Source organism: Centroberyx affinis, unplaced genomic scaffold (genome assembly GCF_046629955.1).
Source record: "Centroberyx affinis isolate AG114_WGS23_722 - 3 ecotype Tasmania unplaced genomic scaffold, CSIRO-AGI_Caff_v1 ptg000971l_1, whole genome shotgun sequence".
In the NCBI taxonomy this organism is placed as follows: Eukaryota; Metazoa; Chordata; class Actinopteri; order Beryciformes; family Berycidae; genus Centroberyx; species Centroberyx affinis.
In genome coordinates, this window is record NW_027279542.1 from 38,049 (window position 1) to 65,967 (window position 27,919).

At 39.6% G+C, this 27,919-nt stretch overlaps 1 protein-coding gene across 1 annotated transcript; it reads left to right on the forward strand.

Annotated features, from left to right (window-relative positions):
* Positions 1–27,919, forward strand: LOC139646299 (mitochondrial carrier homolog 1-like). Its single transcript, XM_071522288.1, has 12 exons — positions 1–157; positions 2,478–2,562; positions 2,657–2,763; positions 8,843–8,920; positions 16,491–16,548; positions 23,613–23,664; positions 23,854–23,913; positions 24,063–24,156; positions 24,548–24,595; positions 24,678–24,745; positions 27,101–27,176; positions 27,480–27,919. Exons 1-12 carry the CDS (start codon positions 20–22, stop codon positions 27,549–27,551), a joined length of 936 nt encoding a protein of 311 aa, XP_071378389.1. The 5' UTR covers positions 1–19; the 3' UTR covers positions 27,552–27,919.

Here is a 27,919-nt window from a genome sequence, read left to right on the forward strand (position 1 = left end):
TCCGTCCTTCACGGTAAAGATGGAAACGCCTGAAAACCTTCCCGGGCAGCGGCATGCGGCACCAACATCCGTGGATATGGACACCGCGATCGTGCTGCTGGGAACCGGGGTTACAGCGATCACACATCCGCTTCTATATGTGAAACTGCTAATCCAGGTAGCCGCTGTTACTAGCTAACAGCAACCATAATAACGCTGTGTTGTTCTGGGGATACATGCCATCGGCTTCAGCACTGCCTTTCTGGACAAATATCCTCCCTTGCGTTCAGTTTACAGCCTTACAAGTCATTTCCGCCTGTCATCCTGACAGCAGGAAACCCTGTAGCCCTGTTGGGACTGCGTGGGTACCAGTCCAGAGGCGTTCCATTAAAATAACGTGTTTATCCAATCTTTGCGACACTTTGACTTCATGTAGGCAAGGTTTCCAGACCGAAAGTTGCCAATCTGATAAGCTTTCTGAAATCCTTGAACCCTTTTCTGTTACACGAGTAAAGCATATTGTGTGAAAATATTTGCAATAAAGTATAAAATCTCACCTATGTGGCTTCTACCGGTTGTTTTCTGAACATGGCCGTTGGGTGCTCGCCACACAGGGAAGAGGCGTAGAAGAAGAGTAGCGGCAAGCTACACATTTACTATATTTACTATATATAGTTTAGACTTATTGCAAATATTTTCACACATTATTAAAAGGGTTCAAGTATTTCAGAAAGCTTATCAGATTGGCACATTTCGGTCTGGAAACCTTGCCAGCATGAAGTCAAAGTGCTGCAAAGATTTTATCGGCATGGTTTTTAATGGAACACCTTGGGACTGGCACCCATGCAATCAGGTGCCAGTCCCAACGGTGCTACCCCGACCCTAGCCCAGAGAACTATTCCAACTCCTTTCTAAAATTAAGCAGTTTATTGTTGCCTTGCTTATTGACAACCTTAATGCAACATTTACCAAGTAGCACATATTTCAGCAACATTTAAACTTTTAGAATTGGTTTGCCTGTTACTCCAACGTTCTTCCTTCACCAAAAATACACTGTGGTGGCAGGGAGCAAACAGTGTCAGCCAGTTCTAGAAGTTGAGATTTTCTTGAAATAAAGTGCAGCTTGGCACCCACGATTTTTTCTCTTTATACATTTTCTTTTTTAGTATCAAAGGATAATTTTGGCCGTGTACGCATTCCAATTGTGGTTTGAATGCTGCGGTGCCCCCCCCCAACAAGGCAAATTGCCTGGTGCCCCGGGGCACTCGCCAGATGCCATATATGGATAATCCGGCCCAGGCAATGGACCTTTAGGATATGGATTACCTTGGCTGTGAATATGAGCTTGCTGACATTCAAGCAGATTCTGTGTCAAAGGAATATTTCCAGGAGCATGGAAGAAGCTTTGGATAGTCAATAGACCTGCTGTTGCCCCTAGACTGGCCGAACACACAACTACTAGGATTATTCTCCCATTCAGCACGACAAACCTCTCTGAGACAGCACTTTAGTGCATATTTCAGCTTTTCTGAAATGTAAGAAGGGGGGGCTCCAAGGAAAAACAGTTGGGAATCACTGTCATAGACTAGCAAATTCCTGCTGCATGCTCCACACATGCGACAATGGGATACACACTATTGCACTCGCTCCACAGAGATATGCCAAAAGATAGATGCAGTCTTTCCCATACATAGGTTCATCTGTGGCTCATTGCCACAATAGTAACATTGCGCTCAATCTGACAGAGCCTCCCATTGTGAAAACAAAAGTGAAACTTAAAAGTCTACAATAGAGCTGCAACGATTAATCGATTAGTTGTCAACTATTAAATTAATCGGCAACTATTTTGATAATCGATTAATCGGTTTGAGTTTTTTAGTTTTTTTTTAAGAAAAATAAGTCAAAATTCTCTGATTCCAGCTTCTTAAATGTGAATATTTTCTGGTTTCTTTACTCCTCTATGACAGTAGACTGAATATCTTTGGGTTGTGGACAAAACAAGACATTTGAGGACGTCATCTTGGGCTTTGGGAAACACTAATCCACATTTTCCGCCTTTTTCTGACATTTTATAGCCCAAACAACTAATCGATTATTCGAGAAAATAATCAACAGATTAATCGACAATGAAAATAATCGTTAGTTGCAGCCCTAGTCTACAGTTTGGAGATGTGTGAAACTGCCAGCACTCAGAAGGTTAACATGAGTGCAGTGCATATATACATTTTGCCCCTGTTTACCATTGGATTCCACTGACTGCTCTCACTGTAGATAAGGACAAGTAATTAAACACTTAACAGTTATAAATATTTTCATGTAATGTTGGCCTGCAGTTTTCAGTTGTGTTCTTGATTTCAGCATTTAATTTGTGTGCAGTTAACCTGCTCTGCTAGTGACAGACCTTGGTGGTAAGGTAGAAGAAACTGTGTCAAATTACAATTCGGCATAAGACATAAAGCTGGAAAGCTGACATTAATATGAGGTGTGTTTGTTTTCAGGTCGGGCATGAACCCCTTGCCCCAACTGCGGGCACCACTATGTTTGGAAGACGAGTCTTATACCTTCCTGGGTTCTTCTCCTATGGTGAGTTGGATCTTATCAATTAATGTCTATATCTTGTTGCAGTATACATTTAAAAGTAAAGGGGAGGTGACAGGAAATTGGTTTGTGTTTTCAGCACAGCATATTGTGAAAGTAGATGGAAAGAGGGGACTATTCCGCGGCCTCTCACCACGTATTGTGTCCAGTGCCATTTCCACCATGGTGAGGAGCAAAGTTAAACAGGTAAAGAATGATTGACTAAGATTGTACATAATAGTTTATTGCAGTAGGCTATGATAATATGTCATGACAATATTTATTACGTAGTAACCTATTGCAAAATAGGGTTTGACCAACATGCTATATGACTAATATGCTAATATGAAGGCTGACACCAATATTTTGTGGATTGAAGCCGATATTTTATACAGATATTCACTATCTTTAAATTTTCCAGTTTTCATGCAAAAAAAAAAATCCCCAACTTTGCAAGTATTCAGTGTTTCCCCCAGAATTTGAGTGGAAAAAACTTTGAAACAGTATTTAGACCATTGGACCAATAATAACCAATAATAATAATAGTAAACATGTTGTCCCCCACCAGTGATGTAGTTCCACCCTTGGGTCAGTCAGTGATTGCTGAGTGTACTTGAAATATGAGTGAAATTGTATAAGCATTTTCGTATGGGACAATGAAAGGACAGATTGACCATATATTTCTGTTGCCTACTCTCCTCGGAATTAGGCTTACAAGTTATATCTTGAAATGTAGTAACTGTAATTGTCCTGTTTTTACTCAATACAGTACAAAATATAATAACTACAATACGCAATAAATACAATCCGTACATTACACAATGTACACTACAATACAATTTATAATACAATATACAATATAACATACAACACCAGGAGTGTGAGTGTTATGAATAATATAAATGCTAAATGATAAGTGATATATGGTATTGCACAGTAGGTAATTGGTAATATGATATAAGTAGTCAACACTGACAGCACAGTGGTAGTGCAGTGATGATGCAATAACAGTACAACAGTCCAACAACTGTACAATAACTACAGTGTCTTGTGGTTAGAGGTTTGCCCAAAAATTCTCCATTGACTCTCACTTCAACACATCAACCCAGTCTGATGTCTCCAAGTGTGTAGCGTGTGTAGACTATTATGTTACCTATGATAACTTTAACTGTATCGCTTTACCACTGAGTCCCCATTCATTGTCCCCCACATTGTATGATAACTTTAACTGTATGACCTGCTTTACCACTGAGTCCCCATTCATTGTCAATGCCCTAGCGGCACAAAGTCACCGTTACAGTATGACTAACTAATGAACGAACTAACGGATGGAGACCGATCCATAGTCCCCCCTTTGGTGGGGGACAATAATAAATATGGCTGTGAGCAGCGATGCACCGGTTTCCACTGCATGAGGGCAAAGATCGGAAAACCAACTAAAGCCCACTAGCACCAAATGTAATGTGACATTTAGTACCTGGTAGATACACATACGACACACACTGGGTGGAAAGTTAAATTTTCAGGCCTGTGAATGCTTGTGCAAATTAGCAGATTATCAGCAATTAACAGGAATGTGGAGGTCTTGACCCTCCACACACACACAACCCTTCCAAGGTGTCGTCCTCCTCGTCTACTGTGACCTCGCTGCAGAAGTCCACCTCCTCAGCCATCAGGACGCTTTGCCTGGCATCCATCAACTTTAAATAAATAGACAAAATTAGAACATACCTTATTTTTTGTTTAAACAAGTGGACCAAAGAATTCTGCATCAAAATAAGATAACCATAACACAATATGCGTGGCTATTACCTATTAGAATGTTTCTGTGACAAGCATGAGCTGCCATCATTGTATCCTATAATAGCCTATAATTTGTTTTACACTACAGAATGTAACTGTTACATTGTCTGGCTGCTGGCCGGCTGCTGGCCTCTGCCAGTGGCTGAACCTGAAGCTCCTACGCAGTGTTTCATAGTAGGTTTTACAAGAGGCTAGTGTTTCAGCAAAGCCAACAGTTTAATATGCCATGGCCATGTGATTACGGTGCTGATTTTGCCTGACAAAAGATTGGCACTGTGTCTCTCAATAGCACCACTGATATGATGTACTGTATGTGAAGCATATTGTTTAGGTGTCATCTGAAAAACCTCTCATAGAAGATGCACATACAGTAGAGTCACTATCTCCCGTTCACCACATTGTCCTGGATGAGCTTGACAGACACTCACTGTTAATAATGTACGACAAAATGTACCCTGAAAGTTGTGTCTCTAAGGTTGACTGTTTTGCCACCACTTGCACTAGGGCAAAACATCTTGGTGTAACTTGCTCTGTAGATGAATCTAGAGCAGAAAGGTCAGCATGTGTAAGTGACATTGATTTTTGTATACTCTATTTTGTTTACTGACATGGTGATAAATGACTATAATAAGCAAAATCTTGGCATTTATATACATTTATATGCAACAGATGGCTGCGTCATAAGATAAGATAAGATAAGATAAGATAAGATAGACTTTATTGTCCCGAAGGAAATTTGTCTTGGACCCATACAGTATCTGCTGTTAAAATACAAATAACATAGTCCATACATACGATACATACACAGGCTGTCACCTATACACATGCACACACAGTACTTACAGTACATGCACAGACTGCTATCAACCAACAAATTGCACACTGCCCACTGTATAACACTCCTGTAGTCAAGATAAAACAGCCTCATCAACATAGAGTCTTCATAAAATGTACATATGTACAGTTAAAATTAAAAGCAGCTTTACAGGGGTTGGCCTCTGGCTAACTTGCCATTTAGGGCTTTGATGGACAGGGGGACAAAGGAGTTCTTAAAGCGGTTGAGCCTGCGCTGGGGGACTCTGAAGCATCTGGTAATGAAGCTGGTAATCAGGGTGGAGGACATGGGTGAGGTCTAAAATAATTTTTTGGGCCTGTCTGATGATTGTTTCATCAAAGACAGCCTGGAGTGTGGGACGCTGCCTGACTCCCATGATTTTCATGGCTCTCTGTGTTAGCCAAGTAATCTGGGCTTTCAGCTGTACACTGAGGTTGCCAAACCAGACTGAGATGCCATACCGCAGGATGCTCTCAATTACGGCATGGTAGAAGAGGAGCAACACTTTCTACCTGAACACTCCATGTCAGTTTGTTGTCAATGTGTATGCCCAGGTATCTGTAAGAATCAACCTGGGCTATGTTCTGGTCATGGATAACCACTGGTGAGTGGTCTCCAATGGATTTGGGGTCGAACACCATCCACGGTTTTCTTAGTGTTGAGGAAGTGTTTATCGCACCACTGGACAAAGTTCTGAATCTCATGTTTCTATACAGCTGTATCTGATGTGCAGTTGGTCAGAAATGAGTGGTACCACTTAATAATGAAGGGGTTGACATTCATCTGCTGCAGTGTTTTCAGGAGAACATGAGGCTGCAGGGTGTTAAAAGCTGAACTGAAGTCTACAAACAACAGTCTAGCATAGGCCTGAGGATTCTCACGGTGTCACTAAGTGCACTATACTGTTGGTTGCATCATCAGTGCCTCTCTGGTGTGTGTATGCGAACTGATAGGGATCTAGCTGTGGGCCTACATCCAGATGTAGTTTGCTCACCATGAGCTTCACCATACACTTCATCACAACAGAGGTTAGAGCAATAGGTCTAAAATCATTATTCTCCTGTGGACAGCATCGCCAAAGTTGTGGTTATATATCTGTAAATATGTATATATTGCTCTATATATTAGACCATGGTAGAGACACTCTCCAAGATTGCAGCACATCTTGTCTCTTGTCTGTAGGAAGTGTTCTATGTGAATTTCAATCTTATTATTTTACTGATCTTGCTTTGATTCACACTGTGGGCCTTATGCGTCCATTAATCTGTGGAATCACTGCTGTGGCTATGGGATTTATCTTCTAATCCTGCCTTGTGTTTGAGCCTGGTGGATCTACTTTTCGGCTGCCCGGTCTCCTCTCACGGCTGTCTGCCTGCCTGCTGCTCTCGCTTCACTCTCGTCTACTGATGGCTGTTCACTATCAGCACCCCGCTGCACACACTCGCATACACATACCCACACCTTCCCACACATGCATGCCCTATGCTTTCTCCCAATCCGTAGGGTCTCAAATTCTGAACTAGGATCTTTAAACATAACAATTCACAATAACTTGAACAAGAACAAGTTCAAGTTATTGAACAAGCTGCAGCTAAAAAACCTCGCCCACGATCATCTAAAGTGTGGGAGTATTTTAGACAGAGACCCAACGGTTACATGAGACTTTTTGCATTCTGAATGAAATCATTCCGAAGGAAGATTGCCACACAAGTGTTTACATGAGCGCTAAATATAACGATCGCATTAAGATGTGCGTTTACATGCTCCACAGTACGCAATCAGAATAAAAGTTTCTGACATGCGCAAAACACTGAATTCAGCACTCTAACATGGGCTTACGTTTTTAAAAGATGGAGCTGCGTCGGTTATTTCTTTACTGCTGTTCTTTCTGATGAAGCAACAGTTTTATCAAAACATAAGACTGCATAAGTGTCAGAAAAAGACGGTTTGTTTTGCCCCCGCAATGATCGGGTCCATTTGTAATTTTCACCGCTGTAACCTGAAACTGGCCCGGAGAGGCGGAGTCACTGACACTGACTCACAGACTTGATATAAAAATGGGCTGCGCCGCCCACATCAAGCCTGAGCGCCCCGGGGTTAATTGCACTATATTCCTTTTACTTGAATTGAACAAGCTTTCTTTAATTTTATTTTGGAGAGATTTTATGGTTGGACTGTTTTTAAGAGAAGATGATTGAATAAAATACTGAAATATTAATGAGACAAGTTTTTGATATTTATTTTGGGTAAATTAATTGTTATATTAATCGAGTAATAAAAAAATCATCTTTAGAATAATCGATAAATTAGTCGTTAGATCAATCGACTAATCGAAAAAAGAATCGGTAGATTAATCGATAAAAAAATAATCGTTGGGTGCAGCCCTAATGGTGAACTTGATTGGTAAGTGCAGTCTCATGGTCTTTCAGGACAACTTTGTGATTTCTGCAGTCACACACTCAAAGCTTGTTTCTCTCATTAAAGGAATAGTTCACCCAAAAATGAAAATTCAGTCATTATCTACTCACCCCCAACCGAAAAAACCCCATAAAATGGCTCCATACAGCTCGTCCGGTGCTTTGTTCTTGATTTCATGCTTTTGAATGCGCAGCTAAAACGCAACTAAAAACCAGTGTAGGTGCTAGTGTACCATCAGCTAGAGGGGGGAGCACGTGGGATTTTTCCTGACTGGGAGGGCTCAGGAAAGAGGAGGAGGCTGAGAAAGACAGGAGGAGCTTATTGTCGGCTTGGCAAAGAATAACAGGGCACAAAAACTGGCAATAGACTCACTGACTGATCTTCAGTGGAATGATAAATACACACTTTCACTTTGCAGAGGCTAATTTTATCCAATGTGATTGTCAAAAATAATAATAATAATAGTAATACATTTAATTTGTAATGCACTTTTCATTAGAAGTAAATCTCAAAGTGCTACAGAGTAAAAGAAAAAAAAAACAGGAGCATAAAAACCGATAAAAATGAACCAATAGCAAAGATCATTAAAAGCCACACAAAGGAAAAAGGTCTGATTAAAAAGGAAAAGTTTATAGACAATGCATAAAGACAAAGATAAAAAAACAGCACAAAGTTAAGGAAAGGCTCTGTTAAAAAGGAAGGTTTTTAGGCCTCTTTTAAAAGCATCGATAGTCTGTGGTTGTTATTTCTGGATCGCAGGTTACGTGTGGAGGTTTTTTGGTGTGAGCAGTTCCTTGAGGTAGGGAGGGGCATTTCCGTGGATGCACTGATGCGTTAGCAGAGATATTTTGTATTCGATCCTGAAGGAGATAGGAAGCCAGTGTAGTGAGTGTAGGACGGGTGTGATATGTTCATGTTTTCGCACTCTCATCGGGATCCTAGCAGCACTGTTCTGGATGTATTGGAGCTTCTGGAGGCTCCTGCTAGGAGTCCCGATGAGAAAGTGTGTTGCAATAGTCCAGCCTTGAGGAGACAAAGGCGTGGACGAGTTTCTCCGCGTCTGACAGGCTAAATGTGGGACGGAGTTTGGAAATGTTCCTGAGGTGGTAGAAGGAGGTCTTGCACACATGTTTGTGGGCGTCAAATATTAGTTATTGCAACTTTAAAGCCCACTATAGGTACATACAGTATTTGTCAAGTAATTGAAGCTCTTCTCCGCTTTATCTTCAGGCCATCCCACAGGAGCAGGTGGAGGTCGTGTCCAGCAGAGATGACTTGAAGACTTCACTCAGGAAAGTGGCCAAAGAGGTGAGTGATCAGATGGTCCCAGGCTGGAAAAGATGAAACCATCAGAGCAAAATCTGAGGCAACGTCCCTAACTATAATTGAGGCGGTGTGATCTTAATATCCCTTTATACTTTATGGCTACTTTCTTTAGGAAATTTCAGGGAGTAAATTTTCTTGGATGCATTGACTCTACATCAGCGGTTCTCTGAAATGTGTGGGGGGGGGGGGTGTTATGGCTGGCTGGCACAGGGGTCACTGATGTTGTTGAACAGCCCAATGACCACCAGCGCAAAGGAACGGGCCTGTGGCTGAAGCTGCTCCTCATCAGCCTCAGCTCATCGTAGAGAGGGTGAGAGGGGTTCTCCAGGATGGCACTGATCTTTCCCCTCATCCTCCTCTCTGCCACTGCCTCCAGACTGTTTGAGTCCAATAACAGAGCCAGCCTTCCTCATCGGCTTGTTAAGTCTATTGGCTTCCCCCTGCCTTGATGCCGCCAAAACCGTGGAGGAATAACAGGAGAGGAGATGAGAGACGAGTGCATGCGTAAAAGCACATCCCAAAAAGGATTAAAGACCCGAAGGTCCCGGGACCAAAATGGCATAGCAAGGAAATTCGCTGAGAAAAGTAGATTTTTTTTTTTATTGATGACATGAGTGTTATACCCTTTTGAAAACAGGGGGACTTTGGCTTTCAGAAAACCAAATGTATTTTGTCCAAACTATGTCTGATTAGAAAGAGTTTAAATAATAGTGTTGTGAAAATATTGCGTTCAAAGGTGCTGGGATACATTTTCTCGTCACTCTGCAACAACGTGCTTGGTACATACTGTAAAAAAAATGGAAAGTAGTGAGTGTGATGTCACCCATAGGTTTCTGAAGGCAAAAGATTGGGTTTACAGGGGGATTGGGTATCACAGCCATGTTCACATTTTTTTAAATCAGAGCGAAGCCGAGGGTTTAAGACACATTAGAAGAAGTTAAATTTTGTCGGCATCTGCTGGTTGTATCGAAGCATTGACAGCAATGTACTATACAACAATCGATTCTGTTGGCTGAGACCTTTCTGACGATGTGTCACGTTACGGTAAACCCTGCCATTCTCTATAAATAGTCCTGCGTAAACCCACTTTCTGTGTTCCTGATTCACGCACGAGGGCGCATGACACACAGACTTGATCAACATTCCTTGTGCTTTTTTACTATTTTTGGAGATTTTTATTATTTGTAACATAGCTAAAAGTTCTTATTTTTTGCAATTAAAATACCCCATATGAGGTAAAAATGTGCAATTTTGTTGGCAAATGGGTGTATTTGGATCCAAATGGCACTTTGGATCCAAATGGCTAAAGCATGGAGACCACCTGAGTATATCTTTATAAATTGTATCATAAATTGTTGTATTTTATTGTATTTTCATCAAATTTACAGTTACAGTTGTAGTCAAGGAGTAGGAGAACATATTCAGTTGCATAATTATGGGATCTTGGTTATAATGGTGATATTGCCTTTGAAATTTAGATTATATACTAAGCTAGGATGAAAATATTATGTTTTCCTTTATTCCATCTCCATTTACTCTGGAATGGTAATAGATATAGGTTTACTTACAATGGATTCATATTCCCTAGCTTCTTACCTATCAAATGTAGGGTTGGGTCCTGAAACTCGGTGCCACTATGGCACCGGTTCCTGTACGACCGGTAGGCCTACCTACCGGACCGAATTGCAACGCAGATTTCGGTACCTCATTTCGGTGCCATGCCTGAGCTGGCGATTGAAATATCCGCCCTCCGGTGCTCGGAAACCGCCGCACGTGCCTTCACCAACGTTATCGCTTGGAGCGCACCGCTTGAAATCGACTGTCTTCCTCTGTATGACGCGCCTGCCGCTTTCCTCTCCCAGCAGTGGACACCTGTGTGGTCAACCATCCTCACCTCCTGGCCATTTTCAAATCCACCTGCTAATATAATGGAATCTTGGTCTTTGAGTTTCTTAGGTGCTGCACTGATGATGCTGTTTGAAACAAACAAGCAAATGGCTTCTTTGTTACCACAGCTCTGCAAGTACAGTCTATCATTTGGAACATTTCCGGTTCCTGTGATGTGATGTGATGTGTTCTGCTGTCTCTTATGTTTCCTCTTCTCTCCCTCTCAAGACACTTCAGTGAAAGCAGGTGGATTTGAAAATGGCCAGGAGGATTAGATGAAATGAATGAATAAATTAATGATTTCACTAATGCAAGCAAAATAATTGTTCTTTGGAAATGTGTCTGTCTGATGTTTCCACCTATGACTGCACTTTATGTTGCTGATTCACAATAAAACCATATTTCGAGGGCTTGGAGCCAAAGGGGCGTAAGTGTGTTATAGTAGATTTTACAGGAGAGCCAAAACAAATTTTGATCAAACTTGGATCAGCTGCCGTTACCACATACTAAGCACAATATTTTAACTTTTTGTGTTATCAGATTGAGCATTACTATAAAAACAATACTGCTGCAGTTTAAGTTGAATTATATTTGTTAACTTTTTTTAAAATGGCAAAAGAGTGAAATACACCTTTTTGGCACAAACATTGTCCCAATACAGCCATGCAGAATATGGGCGTATGTAAGTAAACAATTGTAAAACACATTCATTTTAATACAAATCTAGCAGTTACACTTCAATCAACACTGAAATATAAAACAAGATCAGAATGAATATCTTTTTCTTGAAGTAATGCTCAGCAACTTTCACCAAGGCCTTTAAAATGGTAGGCTACATGGAACATATCAAATTAATTGATACATTTTTTCTGTTAAAAACTTTTAATAAACCTTTTTAATAAACCTCTATAGACATAAGAAACTACTTTTGATTCTAAACTACTAATTTTTTTTCTTTTGCTAGTATAATACATTTTTGTATGTGTCCCAGGACACATCAATAAGTGATGTGTCCTGGGACACATTCACAGACCTGTAAAACTCCTCATAACACTGAGGGAGAACTTCAGCTACCAGCAGTCTGACTAGCAGAGCTCATCTTCAACTGATATATAATACTCATATTCGACCAAAATCGCACTTACGCCCCTTTGGCTCCAAGCCCTCGATTTGGACATTGTGGTTAATTTAAGGTTGCTTTGAGGTCTAGAGATACTACCTGAGAACCATCAGTGCTAATATGAAGTATGTAAATACACCCAGTGTGTAAAAAACAGGGATCAACTTGGTGTTCCCTGTTACAAGGCAGGCATTTTTGTGTACTTTTTGGGGTTATACTCACTGGATAGTCACAATAATAGTGCTCAGTAACAAACTATTACTTATTGTTTTTGATGAGACAATGTCAGTGACTACCTGAAATGAATTATTAGAATAACTGGGTACTGATTACAGTATTATTAGATTAGGATTAGAAGTGAGTATTTCTCAGAAAAAAATAACTGTTTGATATTTCCGCCTATAATAAGGCCTTATATAAAAGGCTGCTGATTCACAATAGAACCATATTTTGACATTCTGGTTGCTTTGGAGTGTAGGGACACTACCTGTGGACCATCAGTGCACATATGATGTAAATAAATAAATAAATTTTGTAGGTAGAAAATGACATGGGATTAACTTGGTACTCCCTCTTTCAGGGCAGGCGTTTTTTTGCACTTTTTTTGCCTATGTGGTGAATCACTTCATTAATGAATTTAATGACTTTTGCAGTAAAAAGAAAAATTATGACCATCCATTTCATGAAGGGGACATGCCAAAGTTATGAAAAAACAAGGTCATGTTTTGTTCTACCCTGGGTAGGGGTAGAACAAAAACTAAGGCCCCTTTTGAGGGTTTGTATAGCCAGTATAGCATTTTCAAGACGTTTCCTCAAAGTGCATTCGGCATTCTGCTGGTACAGTTTTGCCTGGTATATTGCCCAGATAATTACAACAGTTATGAGCAAATGCCAACTCTGCTGTTGCTCCATGTTGCATAGCAATGTGCACTAGTTCAGAACACAGGACCTAGAGTGAACGTTCTCACGTGGTTTGTAGTGATGCATTTTGGTTCGCTTGGATTTTTCTCCATGTGAAAAGAAACCGAACCAAGGGGAAAATGCTACAAGTTTACAAACTCATCAACTGATTCAGACCAGAGCAAACAAACTATAGGTGTGAAAACGCCCTGAGTCAGTACGGCACTTTGCTCCAGTTCGTACCCACGGACACAGAGAATGAACAGACTGAAAGCAACACATAAGGGGCTTATGTGTTGCTTTCAGTCTGTTCACACATGAAACCCGTAAAAGTGCCAGATTGAGTTTGCCAGTAATGGCAACGTTGTGCTTGTTCGGTCTGTGTATTCATTCTATTTTCTTTTCAGAAACAGAAAAAAAAAAAAAAAGAAAAACAAATGATTTGATTTTCATTTAAAAATCTACAAATTAAAGAAGACATTTCTCATTTTCCTGGTCAGTAACGGCAGATAAAACATAAAGGACTTGATTTTACTTTTCTTCTTTGTAAAACATGGATCGCTGTTCAATTGATTCTGCCGTTTCTGACCAGGAAAATGAAAAATACCTTATATTTCTGTTTTTCAGTTGTCACCATTCGTTTTTCATTTTCTAATTTCTGTTTGTGAAAAGAAAATAGAATGACCAAAAATACACGGACAGTGCTCGTGCCGTTAATGTTCTGGCATCATTCACACATGCAGTCGATACGGAACATTATGTTACAATGTCTTGAGCTGGGAAATTGGCAGAATTGGTATACTGGCATTTCCACACCGGCTGCTGTTCACTCATGACGGTATGCCGTCACATTTACGGAACAGGCGTCTGTGAAAGGGGCTATAGACTGCGATGGTCTCATTTTTCTACTGACAAACTTTTATGGTATCAAAATTAAGTGGAGGATGATATCAGATACAAATTCTGATAAAAGGGGCTTTAATGTGGGACACTCCGGTTATAATATTCTTTCTGATGCTTTCAATATGGGTGGCACTATCAACTATGACCTATCACTTGTCCGTTGTTGCCACTTGGGCACACCAAAGTGGAACTGGGCAGAGTGGTTGAGCACAGGTCTTTGGAACTCACAAGAAATTTTGCACAGTAGTTGGGAACATGTATAAAGAACATAATTACCAAATGTCAAATCAATTGGATGTATGGTTCATGAGAAAAAGATTGTAAATTGTACAAATGGATGATCCATGAGGCCCACCGCTTTGGTGTAAATTGAGCAAACAACCTAGCACGAGTTCAAAAACTTCAAAATATTTAGCATTTTATAAAAACAGATGAATGACTGTTTTGTACAGATGAATGTAAGGAATATGAAGAAAGAATAATTTTAATGCTAGGACAAACAGTTCATTTTGGGCTGTAGCGCCACCATCTGGCCACCATTGGTGGTTGACATGGCCTGAGTAGTGAGTCACCATAAGAATAGATTTGTCACGCTTGTTTGCTCCAGAAAATACAGTTTCTGAGCTGCAAACACATTTACCGGAGAAATAATAAAAAAATGATTGAAAAACATAAAAGCTAGAAAAAAAAGGAGAACATACAAATTGGCAATTGGGAATAAAATAAATATATACACACAAAACACAATATCATCAGCAAACAATCTTAGACATAAGGGATTGGATGATAGCAAGCTAGATTTAGCGATTTCATCAGTCCTTAAAGGAATAGTTCACCCAAAAATGAAAATTCAGTCATTATCTACTCACCCCCATGCCGATGGAAAATCAGGTGAAGTTTCTTAGTCCACAAAACAGTCCTGGAGCTTCACAGCAAAACAGCGTTGCAGCATTCTCCTAAACAACCCAAGTTGCTGGGGACTTGTCTTAAAACGTAAAAAAACAACCGAAAAAAAAACATAAAATGGCTCCATACAGCTCGTCCAGCGTAATCCAAGTCTCCGGAAGCCCCGAGATCCCAAATTGACTTGAAAAGATGTAATTTACACCAGTGCCTGAATTGGACCAAAAAAGGTGCCAGTACCCTAATTCAGCAATTGATGCAAATAGACAGAGGCCAATATTGTCTTTATATAACTGACGGACAGAGCTGTCTGTGCTTTTTGGAGGTAGTGGCAACAAAGCAATATTGACCTGTTGTTGTTGACAGTCAACTAGCATGTAACTTTTTACGTACATTTATTCCTCCTTGGCGCAACTTCAGCAGAGCTCTCTCTGTTGTGTAGTTGTGACGCTAGCTTCTGGGTAGCAGTGTAAACAGGGAGGTATGGAGAGATCGCGAGTTCTCGTTGATCTCGTCTAGCGGCGCATGTACGCACCTTTGAGCTCGTGCACCCACTTCAGACGAGGTGCACGCTAACATGAACGTGGCTTTGAGCTCAGCGGCTACAGTGATTTCGGCAAGATTTCGGCTAAAAAAAGAAGGGTGTAAATTACATCTTTTCCAGTCAACTTGGGATCTCGGGGCTTGGATTACGCTGGACGAGCTGTATGGAGCCGGCCATATTGCAATTTCAATACAATTTCTATTAATTACTCCTGTTTCTAAATGGGCAGCTGTTGTGCTCACAGAGGCCCACTGAGCAAAAGATGTGATTTCAACGTCGCGTCTATGCTTTAGCTCTCATATAGCCCAGGATCTTTACGGCTATGTATAGACCTATTTTAGACCAAGCAGTAAATACATTATTACAATGAATAAACATCTGTAAATACCAAAAATATGCACCAGAGAAGTCCTGTAGACTAGCCTACAAGATAATTATCTGAGCACAAGAAGTAATTTCAACATTGCGTCTATGCGTAGCTCTCATAAAGTCCAGGATAATATTGTCTATGTATAGACATCTAATAAACTTTCACTTTTCAACCCCATTTAAACTTAATTTAGCCTAGACGGCTATGGCCATTTAGACGTGTTTTAAACGTCTAATCAACGTAAAATTGCTCAGTGGGGAACATTCCAAATAGTTTACATTGACACGTGCGTACATTGAATATGTAACAGCTCATCAACATGTTGATTGTCATTGGCTTTCTCCTTGGAAACGTGACATCACTCCGGTAGACAACGCTGCAGAATTTTTATGAATGAGCTCAAAATAACACGGCATTAAGTTTGCGTGGCGCAAAGTTGTTACCGCTGACTTTCATGAATATGGGTCATTGTCTTAAAAATAATTGGGGCCCAAGTGATCTCAAGCAGAGAAGATTTAATACCATTCACAATGACAAATTTACTTTTGTGGATCAAATAGCTGGTAAACCAAAGCAAAGGCTGATTGAGAGACACCAATATTTTTTAGATTCAGTAATAAAATCTCATGATCAGCCGTGTCAAAAGTGACATTTTTGCTGAGCTTCAGAGAGGCACAGCCAGCATGTGGCCATTAAATGGAGTGGAAACTATGCACACCCGGGCCAAAACTGGTGCACCAACACACCCTAATGGAGCAGACCTATTGAAAATGAATTGAAAATTATGAATAATTATTATATTATTATAAATAATTATAATTATTATTAACGGATCAGTGTGGCCAGAATGAATACCTGCAAAGGATCGTAGTAATCCTGACATTTTTCTGTGTTTTCCATTATTTGCACTGTTTCCTCTCTCCAGACCTCACATGAGATGGTCATCCAGTGCCTATCCAGAATAGCCACTCATCCATTTCATGGTAAGTCCTAAGGCTAGTCTTTTTCTCTCTGATTTTATCTTTCTAGCTTAGTAATCTCTGTTGGCCAAAATAGGTAATGTAGAAAAAATGACCACATAATGATTAGATTAGATTAGATTAGATTAATTTAAATGATCCCCGTGGGGAAATTGGGCTGTTGCAGCAGCAAATAGTAGTAGTAGGATAATAGTAATAGTAGTAGTAATAGTAGGATACAGCAAAGAAGACTAGGTTATAAGTAAGAAATGGGGGTTATATAAACATACTACATTTCCAGCTCTCAAGATATATTAAGCAGAAATATATGAATGAAAATGTGTACAAAGTCTGGATTCCAGAATCAAAGGATAAGTTGGGCGATTTTGGACCTATATATAATTTGTCTCTTACATACCTGTAATAGTAATAATAGTATAACAATAAAAATAGAGTTTAAAAAGTCAATAAAACATTATACGAGATAAAGGACTTGAAAATAGAAAACGCCATCTAAAAGAAAAAATACTATGAAATGGAATACAATAAATCAAATATATTTTTTTAAATAATTAAAATAGAATAAAATAAGTTAAAATAAACAGTAAGAGAAGGCCTTTACATAAAAATAGGTTTTAAGAAGTGACTTAAAAGATGAGACCGACTTTGATACAAAGATATACAAAACGGAAAAGTTGCAGGCTCTTCTCTGGATTTGCTGACACTTATTATGAGCCAATGTCGCGATATTGCCTTGATGAAAACAATGCACCTAAAATATGTGCGCGTAAAATATGTGCGCGTAAAATATGTGCGCGTAATAACTGTCACAACAGTGGAGAGGTGTGTGCGTGGCTTCTCCAGCTATATATAACCATACCTTCACCAGGTCTCCATCCCTCCCACACCTGGCACCTGCGTCTCAGTCAGGCTCTCCTGCTGCTCCTCCAAGGGAATTAAGGCTCCTCTTTGGCTTTATTTGTGGTAAGCATTTTGGCTCACCTCCTCATATCATACCAGCGCTTTTTTACCTCCACTAAATCGCGCTTGTGGTGCCCAACTGCATTCACTTTATGTCGTTCAGAGTGAGTAAACTATCTCTTCTCTGCAGCTCTTTGGGGTTTTCTCTGCCACCAACACTTCCTGCTCCACTGGAGAGACATTTGCGCTTCTTTTTCCCATCATTACGTTGCCGCTAATGAGCTATTGTGCGCATTGCTTGGCCCTTGTATTAGCGCAGTCGCAATTCTAATTAATTATCTGCGCCTCCGCTCATTTGCGTGCCCTACTTTAGTAAATACGTTGCGCTGGCGGTACCAATTGCACCCGCAATTGCTTTTGCGCTGCGCCGGGAATTGCGACATGTTAGTAGATCCGGCCTTTGTCTTTAAAAGGTGCAATAAAATCTAGAATGGTCGAGCATGAATTATTCAAATCAGAAGCTAAAACATCAGCAGAAATTGGAGTGCTCAGAAGTGCTAGAGGAAGCAGATAAGAAGGCCTGGCGCAACTGGTGAGCAGAGTTTGAGTTAAAAGAGCAAGAACGAGGGCAGGTAAGGGGTTCAGGTGAAGGAAGAGGAGTAGGGACTGAAAGATGACAGCTTTATGATCTGAGACAGGGAGGTCTAGTAGAGCCAGCTTACCCAGGGAAAAACCATGGGAGAGGTCAAGGTTGAGTGTGTGACCCTTATTGTGTGTAGGACCTCTGACAGACTGCTGAAGTTAAAAAGATTCAAAAAGCTTCATAAAATCAATAGTAAAAGAAGGACTGGCGAGCACTAGTTAGATTGAATTTGTTTTACAGTTTTTAATAAAAACAGAGTGGTGGACTTCATAATTTAGTATAGGTACCAGTATATGAAAGTTTTGTCTTGTTTGGGCCGATAACCTCAGAAAATTACAGAGCTGTAGCATGTATTGTTGATTTTTTATCATTTTCTTAAGTTTTAAGGTTTTGACCGCTGCTGTAGCACCACCATCTGGACTATTTGCCCCATACTTTAGTGAGTGTTGTTTGGCATGACATGGGACTGGAGCTATGTGCGACAATAGAAAAAAAAACAGAAGGGCAAAATTGGATGGAGCCATGCAGAGGTGCAGGTCAGTCATAATTAATAATAAACTGCCTAATATTAGCCGTGAGGTTCCTAACTCCATTCCTATTAGGGTGAATGCCAGTTGCCAAGCAAAAGTTCTGTAGCCATGTGTGCAGGTTGAAGAGACGGCTAAAACGTTCAGAACCCTTCCCCAGGGTTGGAATGGGGCCGGACAAAAAGCAGGTTTTTCCCAGACTTTCTATGGTCGTGGCCAGCTACTCAAACTCATACTGAAGTTTAGCCGATTGCCTTGACATGACGTCATTAGCCCCGCTGTGGACAATTACAATGTGAGCAGAGGGATACAGTTCAACAATCACGGGGACCTGATCAATAGTATCAGCAACCTTAAAACCAGAGAAACAAAACGTAATAACAAACCTGACAGTAGAATCATCAATTACCAAAGTCTCAGGCTGGCCATCAGGACAGGCCCCAGTGTAAACAGCGACTGAAAAACGTACTTGGACCCACAGAGAATATTGACTCCCGAGTCAGCTGTCAGTTGAAATGGCAGACTCCCATTGCTAGCCTCTTGCTGCTAACAAAGTTTGTCCAAATAGGGTATGTCAGAATATCTCCACAAAGCCAGTCTGTGAAAACAAAATGGCAATCAACTGACATATTTATATTCACAGCCCGGAAAGCAGCAGCATCACACCATTTCCACTGATTTAGGGTTAGGGTTAGTGAATTAGTGAAAGTGTGCATAATGGCGGAATTGTGTCATGTTTACTCTCAACTCCACTGTGGAGCCTACAAATAGCTTTTTTGGAGATATTTTGACAAACCCCATTTGTCATTGTTGGCAGCTAGAGGCCTAGCAACAGAGTTTGTCATTTCAACCGACAGCTGCCTCGGGAGTCAGTTTTCTCTGAGGGTCCAAGTACTACAGGTATGTAAGAGACAAAATATATATAGGTCCAAAATGGTCAAACTTATCCTATAATAGGGTGTAAAATAGCAGCAGAACTATCTGAGACAGAAAGACAATGTGACATATGTGCATTATGAAAAAGGTGGATTATTATAAGATATATCAGTATACATATCAGTATATGTGTGTTGTGCCCCAGCCTAGGGGAAACCTAGGCATAACTCCCCCTCTTTCCCTGCTCCCAAAAAGGACCAGCAGTTGCAGTCCAAAGTAGCAATTTTTTGGAAGTGGAAGTAAAGCACTGCTGAAAATAATAAACAAAGCGGAACTAATCCCAGCAAACCTAATTTTCCTAACAGAATAAAAATAAACAAAAAATACAGACTCTTAACTCTCTAAGGCAAAACAGGAGGAAAAAATGCATCCAAACCAAAAGGCTACCCATCCCTACAACCTCCTGGACTGCTAGAAGTCTATTTTTGTATACAATTATTTACAAGATTTCCATGATTTAACAGCACAAAGCTTAAATCACAGTGTCAATACACCAAAAGAATAAATCTGTCTGAACTGAAGGCTGGTCACACTGCTGCATTGGGAGCCGGGAAAGAGTCCTTGGAGCCAACTAGGACATACTGTACCTATGTAAACACACACAACAGCCAATCTCAGCAGACCACCTGCGGCTCATCAGACATGCACACTCTGACAAGGCCAAGAAGAAGAGAAGTACAACACACAACATGCCAAGACAGTATTCCGAAATAGGTCCCATGGTTGTAACAGTGTGCAATATAACAATAACAGGAGTATGAGAGAAGACAATATGTGAAAAATTACAGCATACTGTATATACAGGGGTACCCAAACATGTGCAGGTATTCACATGAACAGGTCTACTGGAGGCCATATAAAATGTATGGAAGTGACCAGGCATGTAGATGTGTGTTGACACAACTATACGTTTCACATATATTCACTTCACTGTACAGATGGCGATAATATGTACAAATGTGCATATTTGCTGATGAGGGTTATGTAGATGAACTGAAAGCATTCATTGCTCTTCTGTATTTCCATGGAATAGGCTATATGGCGGTGTAAACATGGATATTGGCAGCTACTCGTCAGAAAAGTTTGATTAAACGTTTTTCAGGCAAACCATGCCAAGGAACTACTTCAAAGAATGCGTGCAAGTGTGTGATGACTGTGGGTCGGAGGAATAAGAAGAGAGGAGAGAGGCAAGTGAGTGTGTAAAAACACATTCCAATAAGGATTTAGTGGATTGAGCTCATTTGTATGTAAACATAATTGACATCTTTGACAATGTTATCCATACTTATTTCCTATTATTTCGTACTATTTAGGCTACTACTGCAAGGTGTAAGAGGAAATGTGAGATGAGTGCATGTGTAAAAGTGCATTCCAAAAATTTCATGCAGTAAATTCACGGTGATTCAAGAAATCTGTTTTTTGAATACGCTATAGTTTGTCACTGTTTAGCATTTAACTGCTTAATCCTTGTTGTCATTTTGCTAACTCAAGCACTTTTGGTGAAGTGCTTATAATATGTTATATAACCAAGTAGGGCTGGGCGATATGGACCAAAAATCATATCTCGGTATTTTTAGGCTGAATGACGATACACGATATATATCTCGGTATTTTCTACGAAGTGGGTTAAATGTTCAGTTGTCAGTAGGGCTGGGCGATATGGACAAAATCAAATATCACAATATTTTTGACCAAATACCTTGATATTGATATTGACAATATTGTGGGGATGACTATTGGTTTGCTTTCACAAAATATTCACACAATGAGATTTTTGATAAATAATCATCAGTAATGTGGATATAATGACTAAGTGGGTAAAGGCAAATAATAGAACAGCTAGAACAGTCTGGTAAGTTCAGAAAATGACATCACTTTACTGTAATGCAGCCTTTAAAACCAGGAAAAGACACTTATGCCATATCACGATATTACGATATCCAAAATATAAGACGATATCTAGTCTCATATCACGATATCGATATAATATTGATATATCACCCAGCCCTATAACCAAGTAGGCTAACAGCATGACATTTTGTTTCCTTTGCACATGAGTTTTTTAGACTGCTGTGGATGCTGACATAAGCTCTGTGATCTCTGTTGGTGTCTTTACTGGGGATTTGAGTCTGGCCTTTCTAGTGTGTGTGCGCATACCCTCGGAAGTTTACAGGCGCTCTTTTCTCTCGGTCCAATGTTATCACTGCAATGTAGCACAATGAGCAACATGGATCTTGTTGCAAAGCCACATACAACTTAACTGATCAGCACATTCATTTTTAATACTGTGACCTGATTATTTGTTATTTCATACACTCATTTCATTACTCAGTGTGCTTGGGGGGAAAAGACAAATCGTTGATGAAACTTTTTTGTGAGGCAATAATTGTCATTACAATATTTTCTGATGGCCACAGCTCTAACTATGAGTACATATTCTGTCCCATGATGATATTTGAAATAATTGTATTTCATTCTGGTATTGATGAAAATAAGACAAAACAACAAAGCATTGCAGCAGACGTTTTTCCACGTTTTGGAAAGTTGTTCTGCCCATTCTTATGGAGGACCAGAACTGTCATTTTAAGAAGAACTGTCAGCAATAAATAAATGAATAAATAGATAAATAAATATGGGAATATTTATAGAAATGCGTAAATTAATAAATAAAAAAACAAACGAATAAATAGCTCACATTTTTATTTATTTATTTATTCATTTATTTATTGCTGCACATTCGATCTCCATTTCCACAAGCATATGCTAATGAGGGGAGTCAGTGGGCGTGGTAATATGTGATTAGGCATTAGTAATCAAACTGGCATTATAGATAGCTTGCTTGGTCATGAACCAGAACCCACTCAACAGGCTGTTACAACGGTTGCAATTATCAAAGAATGGCGGCGGACGTGCCAAATCACTTGCTATTGCTCGTCTGAATGCAGCCATTACTACAGCTACAATGCAACAACTTGGGAGTCTTGGTGAGAGAGCGACCACTATTGGATGATCCATGTAAGGGTGCAGTGATCGACTGCACTTGCCTTGCTGTCACATGCTCTCTTTCGCATTAGCATATGCCTGAGGAAATGGGAAAGGAAATCGAATGTCCCAAGAAATAAACAAATGAATGAATGCATGCATGAATTAATGAATAAATAAATAAAAAACATTTTAAAAAATGGTATTTATTCATTGATTTATTTTTAAAAATATTTATTAATTTACGCATTTTTATAAATATTCCCACATTTATTTTACCACTTATTAATTTATTGATTTACTTTTTCCTTTATTTTTTAATGCATTTATTTATTTATTCATGCAATTATTATTTCATTCATTTATTGATTTATTTATTCCTTTATTTGTTATTGCATTTATTTATTTATTCATTCATTCATTCATTTCTTAAAATGACAGTTCTGGTCCTCCATACATTCTACTATGTTATAGTAATCCCATTAAGAATGATCTTTTCTTTAAATGTTTGAAGGCATATTGATACAGGTAATGTCCCTGGCTATTTACATCTACAGTATAGTATGGTCACGTGATGTTTTTTATTAGCCGACCTGTACTTGACTGATTCAATTTGCCATTACTTACATTATTCTCTCAAAAGATGACTTTCATTTTATGAGGTTGAGTCTAGAGTTCAAAAACAGAAAACAAGGAAAATGTCTAATTGTTGTAAATGTAATTTACTGTTTAAGTGGACACATTTTCGTCGACTGTAATGTAATTATTTTAGTTGACTAATATCATAGGCCATTTTAGTCAGTAAATAATTTACTAAATTTAATCAATATGCCATGACTAAATCACTGCCATGACTGTTTTCATCAAAAGAGTCAAACTATGATTTAATTTAAAAATGCTGTGAACATAATCATGGTCATAGGTATAGAAAGTGCAGACTGCCTCTGTTCCCTCCTAGCTGTCTTAAAATGGGGCCATTTGGAAAGGAGGAATACAGTTTTACTCACATTTTCATTAGTCTCCTTATTAGCGTTTGGTTGATGTGGCCAATAATGCCATGTTTTGTTTTTCTTTTCCAGTTATCTCAGTGCGTTGTATGGCTCAGTTTGTGGGCAGAGAGGTGAAGTACAGGTGAGACCTAGTATAATGCAACAGATCACCATTATGCAAATTATATACCAATGTCACATATATGTCCTTATATTTACAATAAGAGCCAACCCTTTTAGAATGTTTTTGATTTTACCTCCTAAAGTTATTGTTTAGATTGGACACGCATTTACACATGTATACATTTATGGAGTCTATGTCTGTTTGCAGAGGATTGTTCAGCTGTATTACCAAGATCTTTAAGGAGGAAGGAGTTGGAGGATTCTTTGTGTGAGTCATATTTCACAGTTTCACATTAGTAAAACTGTCACTGAGGAAAGCAACATTAGCAAAAAAAAATAAATAAAAAAAAATACTGTATTGACCTTTGACCTGCACAATCCTAATTGTGCTTTGTATGGATTGCTGTGTGTTTGCAGGGGTCTGATACCCCATGTGTTGGGAGAAGTCGTCTTCCTCTGGTGTTGTAATCTCCTGGCTCACTTCATCAATACCTATGCTGTAGATGAAAATGTAAGTTCATCATCACCACCACCCCTAAGAGCTAATATAAGCTTTTCTTTTAACACTAGAAAGGCCAGTGTATTTTGAGGGTCTAAGAAAGGGATAACAAGCCATCAATTTAATCAAGATAATTATAATTTTAACTATTCTTTCCTTGCATGAAGATCTAACAACACTGGTTTGTACAGAAAGTCGGTCTAGGAAAAGTAATGGAAGGACATTTTGAAAGCGAAGTTATTTCAGAGCTAAAATTCAAAACAGCAGTCAATTGATAGCAGACTTTTAAGAGAATATTTTTTCTCCTAATTACACTCAACACATTATATTAACAATCAAAGGTTGATTTCAAGTTATAGTATGTAAATATGCCTTGAACTCTATCCTTGTACCTATTTTGCAGTTCAGCCAAGCCCCAGCAGTACGAAGCTACACTAAGTTTGTGATGGGTGTAAGTTTAACATCAACACTGTATTTTGAAATGTTTTTCACATGTAGCATTACTTTTGAATAATGCGACTTTATTTCTCTAGATTGCAGTGAGTGTGTTGACATATCCATTCATGCTGGTGGCTGATCTTATGGCAGTCAATAACTGTGGGTAAGTGAATTATATGAATTAATTATTTGACATTTCATATTTCATATAAATAAATGTCTGTTTTGCTATGAACAATATTATTTCACATTCTTCATACTACAACATCACAAACATTGAAAAAAGTTAAGAGATAATTGGAGAGAAAGTTAATGAGCCCTACAAAAATGTCACATTCAAGCGGCAAAAACCACGGGTGAATTTTGAAGCCAATAAGGAAGTGGCTGAAAGCTGCAGTTCCTCTAATGTCCACTAGGGTCGGCTCCAAAAACTCCAAGTCAATGGGACCACAGCCTAACTTCTCACTCAAAATATAAAGTCAATACATTTTTTCGACAAGAGATTATGGTCTCAGTAGCTAATTCTACTTCTTCTAATATGTGTCCGTATGGCGATTTTCTAAATAATTTTTAAAATAATTTTAACGGGATATAATGGTTATAAAACGGGGTAGTTTTCCGAGTGACTGACAGGTTGCCTGTCCAGTGATCGGCAGGTAGCCGGTTACAGACCAATATCAGGCGGCACTACGGCGCTGCGGGAAACCCCCGGCTTCGGCTCAGGCTGCTCCGGCTCCAAAAAATGTCAACATGGCGGCACTCGTAAACCCCAACTTTTGGCTTCAAAACCAACCTTCTCATTCCCAACTCGTGCTATGTTGACTCTTTGTCAAATCCCTTGGCGTCGCTATAACGACGCTAAAGGTAACCTTCTGCGTCTGTATAAGAGTCTATGGAACACCCGGTGCGGGTGTTCCATAGACTCCATGGTAAAGCCTCTCGCGGCAGTATTAGACGCCTGCAACTTTCTCTCCTGGACCACGGAACACACAGTCTGGCGTACATTTTCTGCCCAAATAAGGCATTCTGCTCTGATGCATTTCTTTGCTTGAGCTCATTGGTGCTAATATTAATTAAAAAAAAAAAATTTAAATCGCTTGCATTTACCATTTGATGTCACCTGCTAGATAAATAAATAAATTTGGCTCATAACCTATAAGTTATTTCAGTGGCATCTCAATAAACTCCATAAAATATAGCACTTTATAACGACTGTATCGTTACATCTACATTACAATAAGCACAATTTAAATAATAAGATATGTCAACATGGTTATGGTTCAGATTTTGTATCAGTGGTATCCACAGCAACGAGTGACCCCTGCACCTCTCGCACCCCTGCACCCTTACGAACTCATGTAGTCACGATGAGCACTTAAGTCAACATGAGAATACAGAAAACCATAGTCCACGAGGGCTCAGTCCGCGAGACTGTAGTCCACACTTTTGGATTCAGCAAGAGTCTCTGCTGAGCTCGGTCTACTCCTTAATAATAATTTTGTGGACCATTATATAGTTGAAAATAGAGGTATAGAGTGAACCATATATCACTGACGATCAGCTGTGACATCTGGCTGACTCAACTGCCAGGACTAATTCTGAGTGGATTTTTTAAGAAGGCTTATGGAGAAGGATTATGAACTGTCATCAGTTGCTTGAAGAAATTTGTGTGGACAATGCTTTCAATCATAATCCTGATTAGATTTCTGAACTTCCTTTACATAGTCTTTTTCTCTGGAATTTTCCTACGTGACGCTCCATTTAGGTGCACTTGAAACATTTACCTTGATGCACCAGTGGGCGGGATGGCTTTGTCACCTGTTTTCTGCCCACACACGCTCTTTCCACTGACTAAATCAAAGGAACCCACTCAACTTTTGAAGTTAACATTACAGTCTATGCCAGTTAGAACTCTGGTGAAGTTTGTTAGTCCATATAAGACACCCGTAGCTTCCCAGCACAACTTCGTAGCAGCGTTCTCCAAAAAAACTGAAGTCGTTAGGGACCGATCTTTAGAGTTCCGAAAAGAGCAGAAAAAGAACAGAAAATATCCATAAAATGAATCCATACAGCTCTTGCAGCATAATCCAAGTCTCCGGAAGCCAACAATCGCACGGTGAGTGGAAAAGATCGATATTGATGCCATTATTTATAGCAAATCTTCACTACAGCCAGTTGAAAAACGTGGCTGGTCAAAAACAGGTTTGATGCAATGACCATGAGTATATACAACGAAATCAAAAGTTTGATTTTGTTGTTAAAGTCAACTTAGTATGTCTGAGAAACAGAAAACCCATGTCCATGTCCACCATTTGCCCTACTGCATAAGTGCTGCTCCCACCTCCAGGGGTGGTGTTCTGTATCAGACCCTGACCTCTGACCTCCCTGTGGAGGGGGTCAAGAGAAAAAATGATTTCCCTGCAGGGATCAATAGAGGATTATTGGTTAGATGTGATGTGATGAGGTTGAGAGGGGGGGGGTCCACTCAAGTCTGATCTCTGATGCTTTGTGTTCCCAGCTTGGCAGCAGGTCTTCCTCCTCACTCGCCCATCTTCAAGTCCTGGCTGCACTGCTGGAATCACCTCAGCCAGCAGGTAGAATCATTCTCATCCATCAGTAGAAATGAAAAACATCTTACTCACAGTATTACTGTATGTTCAGACTGGCATTGACAAAATGTTGCTGTGATGAAGTGCAAGATGACACCAATTATCCCAACAGAAAGTAGCGAATGTCTTAAACTTTTAAGCAAAGCTAAACATTCTCCACAAAACTTGCAAGGAACATTTGGCTGACCTTGACCCTTTGTTGCTCTGTTTCATTAGCCATTTAACATGACTCTTCTTGACCATCTGTATATCATTCCAAACACTTCTGTTTTTATTCCCTCATCTCAGGGCCAACTCTTCAGAGGATCCAGCTTCTTTTTCCGCCGGGTGCCTATGACATCCATGTCCACTGAGGACTAACATAACATACATAACTAACATACCTGCTGCACAAGTTAAGCCATTGTTCTTTCTCCTCCTCAGCTTATCCCTTCTCCTTTGAAACATTTCCCAAAGACAAGCAACCTGCTCTAGTTCTATAGCCTCTACTGCCCTCATGTGGATGTAGTAGTAACAACAAAATCAATGTTCATGGACTGCCACTGAACGTTTTTGTTACTGGAGTTGCTTTAATTGTATTCAAAGTATTGTGAAATGCCTCTTAATTTAAAGTAAAGAATACATAAAGTGTGGGTTATCACGAACAAAGCATTTTGGAGTGCCTTCTGGTATTAACAAATCAAAACACTAATTTTAGATCCAATAGTTTTCTGAGGCCTGAATTTGCT

Coding starts and splice junctions, on each gene's coding strand:
- LOC139646299 (XM_071522288.1), top strand. CDS start 20: ATGGAAACGCCTGAAAACCTTCCCGGGCAGCGGCATGCGGCACCAACA. Junction 8,921..16,490: donor TCAGGAAAGTGGCCAAAGAG/GTGAGTGATCAG, acceptor TCCTCTCTCCAG/ACCTCACATGAGATGGTCAT. Junction 24,157..24,547: donor CCTATGCTGTAGATGAAAAT/GTAAGTTCATCA, acceptor CCTATTTTGCAG/TTCAGCCAAGCCCCAGCAGT.